General features: G+C 43.8%; 1 protein-coding gene across 1 annotated transcript; it reads left to right on the top strand.

The window, feature by feature from the left end:
* Positions 1–221: 221 nt before the first annotated feature.
* capza1b (capping actin protein of muscle Z-line subunit alpha 1b) lies at positions 222–7,254 on the top strand. Its single transcript, XM_029621445.2, has 10 exons — positions 222–283; positions 1,504–1,567; positions 3,429–3,480; positions 3,619–3,682; positions 3,830–4,036; positions 4,345–4,424; positions 4,527–4,605; positions 4,697–4,768; positions 5,006–5,068; positions 5,890–7,254. The coding sequence occupies exons 1-10, from the start codon at positions 245–247 to the stop codon at positions 6,028–6,030; spliced, it is 861 nt and encodes a 286-aa protein (XP_029477305.1). The 5' UTR covers positions 222–244; the 3' UTR covers positions 6,031–7,254.
* The last annotated feature ends 23 nt before the right edge of the window (positions 7,255–7,277 follow it).

Raw genomic sequence — 7,277 nt, 5'->3', positions numbered from 1 at the left:
CCGGCGCCCTCTGCTGGTTAAGATAAGTAGGTGCCTGAACCTTACTAATGCATATTTTGAATTACAGCATTTGAACATTAACAAAATAACACCAGATTCAATTATTTCACGTGAGAAGTAGATATGTACAAAATAATTCCGTAATTTCACTATAATTTCATTTCCACCCCCTGGGTTTTGTAATGATTTTGGTGTCAGCTAAGTGTTCAGTCTGTGGGTAGGTGGGGTCACACAACAAGCCAAGATGGCCGATTTTGAGGAGCCGCTATCAGAAGAGGAGAAGGTAACGATATTATGATTTTATTCACAAGTAACTCTATTATTCTATTCTAAAGTTACTGTGTGTCACCGGTTGTTGAATGGTCAACAGTAAATGGGTACTATATTTTAGAGCTACTAGCGTTCGCTCTGTTTCAGTAAAGAGACGATTCACTTGAGTGGCTAGCTAGCTATGCTAACGTTAGCCTGAACCTCACTGGCAACTTTTACTGGCTAGGAATTGTAACTATTAGTTGTTATATAACTATTTAGCTATGTACAGGAATAAAGTTCCAGTGTGTTTAATGGAAACCCATAATCCTACTTTTTGGATATGGTTAGATCTGTTGGGCCAATTCAGGAAGTAGCTAACGTTAGCTGTTATGCAAAATAAAACGTTGATACCGTTTCTAGCAGTGCTAGCTAGTTACCTACCTAGATCAGAGGGTTTCTAGGTCAAACAGATACAGTTGCAGCTCAGATGCTTCTGCTAGCTATAGACGCCATAAAGAGAGGACGTGCATACACACACCCGACACTTTACTATACACCCGACACTTTACTGGTGCGAGTGCTTAACTGGAGTACAGTGCTATGGCCCTGTCCAGAAACAAACAACCCTAGGATGACCTATTCCCTACCCCCAACCTTTCAGGACATTACTGCACGCATCCAGTGTGTGTGACGACAAAACATATTTTTTTGTCCACTTTGTCCTCAGAAATGTTGCCATATAGTGACTATATATCAGATCTACAGTGGTTGTTTCTGTACGGGGAGGACATTGGGTATGTCCTGTGTGGAATGCAGCTCGGGTTCCGGGCATGAGAATCTGTAAAGACTGGTAGTTTCCATAGAAACTGGATAAGCAGCAATCTCTTGAGGCTGGCCATGCAACTGCATCTGTTGGGTCAAAATCAGTGGCACTGGTTTCTAATGACCAGGATTTGTGTTTAATGTGTTTATAAATGAACTTAGGCTACCTAATGCTATTTTTCAGTGTGTTGTCCATTAGCCTAAAGTATCAGTTTACGCCACTCTCATCACCTCCTCAAGTAGGCGCCTCTGTGAACATCATAGACAGGACTGTCTGAATCACTCTATGTATGGTTTACTGGGATTATAATTTAGTAAAGTCTTCCTAGCTCAATACTATTTTCCCCACTCAGCCTGATCTAATCTAGAACATTTCTAAATCAAATTGATGTAGGTCTAGTAGGATACTGATTCGTCTTCTCTCCACAGGTCCGCATAGCAGCAAACTTCGTTACCCATGCACCCCCTGGAGAGTTCAACGAAGTTTTCAACGGTGAGGTTTTGTTTTCCACTAAAAAGAATGGAGAATAGCCTACAATCACATTGTTGTTTAAATGGTGCCATGTAGTTTGTGATTGTAAGGGTTTCTTGACTGAAGGTGAATGTGTAGTTTGCTAACTGACTGACTAGTTGTTGATGTAGTGTATTATAGTGGATCCGTGGCTTAAAGGGTTACTGGAAGGCAGGCAGACAGCTTCTTTAAGTGCAAGATGTTTGTTCACAGGTGAAGGATGCAAGGCCAAGGTAGAGCAGGAGTCCACATTTACAGGTGAAGGATGCAAGGCCAAGGTAGAGCAGGAGTCCACATTTACAGGTGAAGGATGCAAGGCCAAGGTAGAGCAGGAGTCCACATTTACAGGTGAAGGATGCAAGGCCAAGGTAGAGCAGGAGTCCACATATACAGGTGAAGGATGCACGGCCAAGGTAGAGCAGGAGTCCACATTTACAGGTGAAGGATGCAAGGCCAAGGTAGAACAGGAGTCCACATTTACAGGTGAAGGATGCAAGGCCAAGGTAGAGCAGGAGTCCACATTTACAGGTGAAGGATGCAAGGCCAAGGTAGAGCAGGAGTCCACATTTACAGGTGAAGGATGCAAGGCCAAGGTAGAGCAGGAGTCCACATTTACAGGTGAAGGATGCAAGGCCAAGGTAGAGCAGGAGTCCACATTTACAGGTGAAGGATGCAAGGCCAAGGTAGAGCAGGAGTCCACATTTATAGGTGAAGGATGCAAGGCCAAGGTAGAGCAGGAGTCCACATTTACAGGTGAAGGATGCAAGGCCAAGGTAGAACAGGAGTCCACATTTATAGGTGAAGGATGCAAGGCCAAGGTAGAACAGGAGTCCACATATACAGGTGAAGGATGCAAGGCCAAGGTAGAGCAGGAGTCCACATTTACAGGTGAAGGATGCAAGGCCAAGGTAGAGCAGGAGTCCACATTTACAGGTGAAGGATGCAAGGCCAAGGTAGGGCAGGAGTCCACATATACAGGTGAAGGATGCAAGGCCAAGGTAGAGCAGGAGTCCACATTTACAGGTGAAGGATGCAAGGCCAAGGTAGAGCAGGAGTCCACATTTACAGGTGAAGGATGCAAGGCCAAGGTAGAGCAGGAGTCCACATATACAGGTGAAGGATGCAAGGCCAAGGTAGAACAGGAGTCCACATTTATAGGTGAATAGATAATAAGATGTAGGATAATGACAAAATAGATTATATTTACAAAACCCAACAAAAGTTGACTTCAACAGCTAAAAACTTACAAGCTGAGTTGTTTTTATTTTATTTTTATTTCACCTTTATCTAACCAGGTAGGCTAGTTGAGAACAAGTTCTCATTTACAACTGCGACCTGGCCAAGATAAAGCGTAGCAGTGTGAACAGACAACAACACAGAGTTACACATGGAGTAAACAATAAACAAGTCAATAACACAGTAGGGAAAAAAAGAGTCTATATACATTGTGTGCAAAAGGCATGAGGAGGTAGGTGAGCAATTACAATTTAGCAGATTAACACTGGAGTGATAAATGATCAGATGGTCATGTGCAGGTAGAGATACTGGTGTGCAAAAGAGCAGAAAAGTAAATAAATAAAAACAGTATGGGGATGAGGTAGGTGAAAATGGGTGGGCTATTTACCAATAGACTATGTACAGCTGCAGTGATCGGTTAGCTGCTGAGATAGCAGATGTTTAATGTTGGTGAGGGAGATAAAAGTCTCCAACTTCAGCGATTTTTGCAATTCGTTCCAGTCACATGCAGCAGAGAACTGGAAGGAAAGGCGGCCAAATGAGGTGTTGGCTTTAGGGATGATTACAGACTGACAAGTTGATGTTGATGTATGCTTTTGCGTTCCAGATGTGCGGCTTCTCCTTAACAATGACAACCTGCTCAGGGAGGGAGCGGCTCAGTGAGTAGCACCCTATCATGATGTGATGTCAACATTTTGAAACAACCACACATCATTACTTATCATTAGTCATCATTATTGGTGTAGGAGTCTGTAAATATCCCATGTTCTATTTCATTCTGTGTTCTCTCTCCCCAGTGCTTTTGCCCAGTACAACATGGATCAGTTCACCCCTGCCAAACTTGAGGGCTATGATGAACAGGTGATATAAGGCTGAGTTTATCTGGAGCCGCAGTCTGATCATCACACTATATTTACTGCTGTTATCACGTTAAGTCTGTTTAGTACAGTTTACTAAACAAATTGTGTCAACAACAACAGTTAACAATCCTCTCCCCTCCCTCTCCAGGTTCTGATTACAGAGCATGGGGACCTGGGTCAGGGGAGGTTCCTGGACCCTCGGAACCGGGTGTCGTTCCGCTTCGACCACCTGAGGAAGGAGGTGAGCGATGTGCAGCCATACGATGGAGATGGCTCCCTGAGAGCTTGGAGAGAGGCTTGCGACACTGCACTCAGCGCATACGTTAAAGAGCACTACCCCAGCGGAGTCTGCACGGTAAACCCCCCACACACACACACATATTCATAACACAACCACACTCACTCAGCACATACATCAGAGTACTACCCCAGCGGAGTCTGCACGGTAAACCCCCCCCACACACACACACACATATTCATAACACAACCACACTCACTCAGCACATACATCAGAGTACTACCCCAGTGTCTGTATGATGCAGCACACACTTGCATCAAAGAACAGAAACAACATTGTGCTGTTGACCCTGACTGACCCTTGTGATATCGCCACTGTATGTCAATTCTTCAAGCCGCTAATCATGAAGTCCGTATTCACTGCAGGTATATGGGAAAACAGTTGATGGCCAGCAAACCATCATTGCCTGCATTGAGGGACACCAGTTTCAACCCAAAAACTTCTGGTACAGTTCCAACGGCATCATTATACATTGGTCTTTACAAGTTCAGAATGTTATGTGACTTCATCTCTTTCAGACATACTTCATCTGCCTTCTCTCTCTCAGGAATGGGCGCTGTAGGTCAGAGTGGAAGTTCACAATTGGTCAGTCTACTGCTCATGTAGTGGGTGTGTTGAAGATACAGGTGGGCAATCGTGATATTTACTACAGAAACAAATGCTGAAGATAATAATTAAACACCCAAAGTCTAGTAATTAAACAGACTCTCTCTCTAGGTGCACTACTATGAGGATGGTAATGTGCAGTTGGTCAGCCATAAGGAAGTGGAGGAGTCTATAACGGTGACTGTGAGTGGACATAACGCTGATTCTATTTAGTAACAGCTAATTAGAACCCATTTTGCTTCAGTGTCTTCATTCTATTCCTTTAATGTAAACATGAGAAGGAAGCAAACTGTAAGTAACAACTTATGCCATTATGTTGTATAACCGGTATACTGAACAGGTTAGGTTAGGTCAGTTCAGGTTGTGGTCAATTACCTGTGTGGGAAAGGAGACTCTTTTTCTAAAATAATTTGTCAACAGAATGAGAGCCAGACTGCCAAGGAGTTTGTGGATATCATTGAGAATGCTGAAAATGATTACCAGGTAATTTACCTCACCCTTTTCAATGGATGTGTGTGTGTTCTGTTCTTTATGGCTCTAAACTTCTCTTGTGGCGGCAGGGTAGCCTAGTGGTTAGAGCATTGGACTAGTAACCAGCAGGTAGCCTAGTGGTTAGAGCATTGGACTAGTAACCAGCAGGTAGCCTAGTGGTTAGAGCATTGGACTAGTAACCAGCAGGTAGCCTAGTGGTTAGAGCATTGGACTAGTAACCAGCAGGTAGCCTAGTGGTTAGAGCATTGGACTAGTAACCAGCAGGTAGCCTAGTGGTTAGAGCATTGGACTAGTAACCAGCAGGTAGCCTAGTGGTTAGAGCATTGGACTAGTAACCAGCAGGTAGCCTAGTGGTTAGAGCATTGGACTAGTAACCAGCAGGTAGCCTAGTGGTTAGAGCATTGGACTAGTAACCAGCAGGTAGCCTAGTGGTTAGAGCATTGGACTAGTAACCAGCAGGTAGCCTAGTGGTTAGAGCATTGGACTAGTAACCAGCAGGTAGCCTAGTGGTTAGAGCATTGGACTAGTAACCAGCAGGTAGCCTAGTGGTTAGAGCATTGGACTAGTAACCAGCAGGTAGCCTAGTGGTTAGAGCATTGGACTAGTAACTGAACGGTTGCAAGTTCGAATCCCCGAGCTGACAAGGTACAAATCTGTCGTTCTGCCCCTGAACAGGCAGTTAACCCACTGTTCCTAGGCCGTCATTGAAAATAAGAATTTGTTCTTAACTGACTTGCCTAGTAAAATATTATTATTATTATTTTTTGTAAAATCTCCTCCCCTCTCTCCTGTTGCTCCTCCCCTCCCTGTAGACGGCGATCAGTGAGAACTACCAGACTATGTCTGACACCACCTTCAAGGCCCTGCGCCGCCAGCTGCCCGTCACCCGCACCAAGATCGACTGGAACAAGATCCTCAGCTACAAGATTGGCAAGGAGATGCAGAACGCATAGAAGAGCAGAGACTCACACCGCTGGGCTGGCAACACGCACAAGGACTAACCAAAGCTTATATATATATATTGTAGTCTGGGGCAAAGCAAAGAGAAAATACAACAAACCAAGCTGCAGATTGACAGTCTGTTGGGCACAGTTCTGTATTGTTTAAAGAAGCTTTTGGTTTTGGAGAAAAAGGAAGTGTCTTGAGGTACAGGAAGGGAGTTTGAGTCTGCTAAAGGGGTACTGAGTTTCATCTTGTCGTGTTGACACTCTTGAACAGCTGCACCAAGACCCCAGGTTGAATGACTTTACAATGCATCCTTCCTTCTGTCCTTGATGTAGGAAACACTCCTTATTCTTATCTAGTCACGTACAGATCAGTGATTACCTCAAGAAAGGAAGGATGCATGTTGAAATCATTTAAACATGACAATTAAGCACACCAAGCAGGGGACGTTTTCCAATAGATGTTCATATCAGCACCATTTCTCCCCTTAACAGGACTGGTTGTCGATTATAGTCAGTTTTGAGGGTACTGTTTACTTTTTTTCCTGCTGTACTCTTCCACTTCCTGTTGTATGTGTCCTCTGCTTGAGCCAATGAATGATACCATGGCTGAAAGACTGTCATAACCTCCTCTGTTTCTGAATCAATTCTCTTCTGTCTTACCTTGGCAACAACAATTGCTGTGTCCTTTCTCTTTTGTTGAAGGAAAACCATACCAATAAATGTCTTTCCTAGGCTAAAGAACCCCATACATGCAAAGCTCCCCTTTCTCCCATGTATACACGCAGATCTATATTTAGCTATGCAGGTTTTTATTTAATTTAATCTTAGGCTCAGCCCATCTGTAATATTCACACCTGTGTTTAGGTACCTTAAACTATACACAGCCATTTCAGTACTTAGTTTAAACCAGGGGCTTTGTTCAGGAGGGTCCAATGTTACAAAATGTTAAATTAGAAATGCATTGTGTAGGGCAGACGCACTTCTCTGTCATGCCGAATAAAGACTTGTGTGCTCTCTACTGTAAATATCTATCTGCGAACCATGCTTCCCACAGAACACAACCCCTGTTCAGCCACAACATGTACCTACTCAATATTACCATAGGCTGACTCGAGATCAGTTATTCTGTGCTGTGTTAAACCTTCACACTGACTAGCGCTGTACTCTGATGCGACCTTCAGGACTGTACTGCCCCATTCTGTTGTACAAATAAAAGAATTGATCATCTTGGCCTGGTTGTTTTCCTCAGGCAT

This window comes from Oncorhynchus nerka, linkage group LG20 (genome assembly GCF_034236695.1).
Source record: "Oncorhynchus nerka isolate Pitt River linkage group LG20, Oner_Uvic_2.0, whole genome shotgun sequence".
NCBI lineage: Eukaryota > Metazoa > Chordata > Actinopteri > Salmoniformes > Salmonidae > Oncorhynchus > Oncorhynchus nerka.
The sequence above is the reverse complement of the archived record's forward strand: the minus strand, read 5'-3'. Positions and strand labels throughout refer to the sequence as shown.

Excerpts from the sequence above, each read along its gene's own strand:
- capza1b (XM_029621445.2), top strand. The coding sequence starts at position 245 with ATGGCCGATTTTGAGGAGCCGCTATCAGAAGAGGAGAAG. Across the intron at positions 4,037-4,344 it reads ACCCCAGCGGAGTCTGCACG|GTATATGGGAAAACAGTTGA; the intron begins GTAAACCCCCCA and ends TATTCACTGCAG. Across the intron at positions 4,425-4,526 it reads TTTCAACCCAAAAACTTCTG|GAATGGGCGCTGTAGGTCAG; the intron begins GTACAGTTCCAA and ends TCTCTCTCTCAG.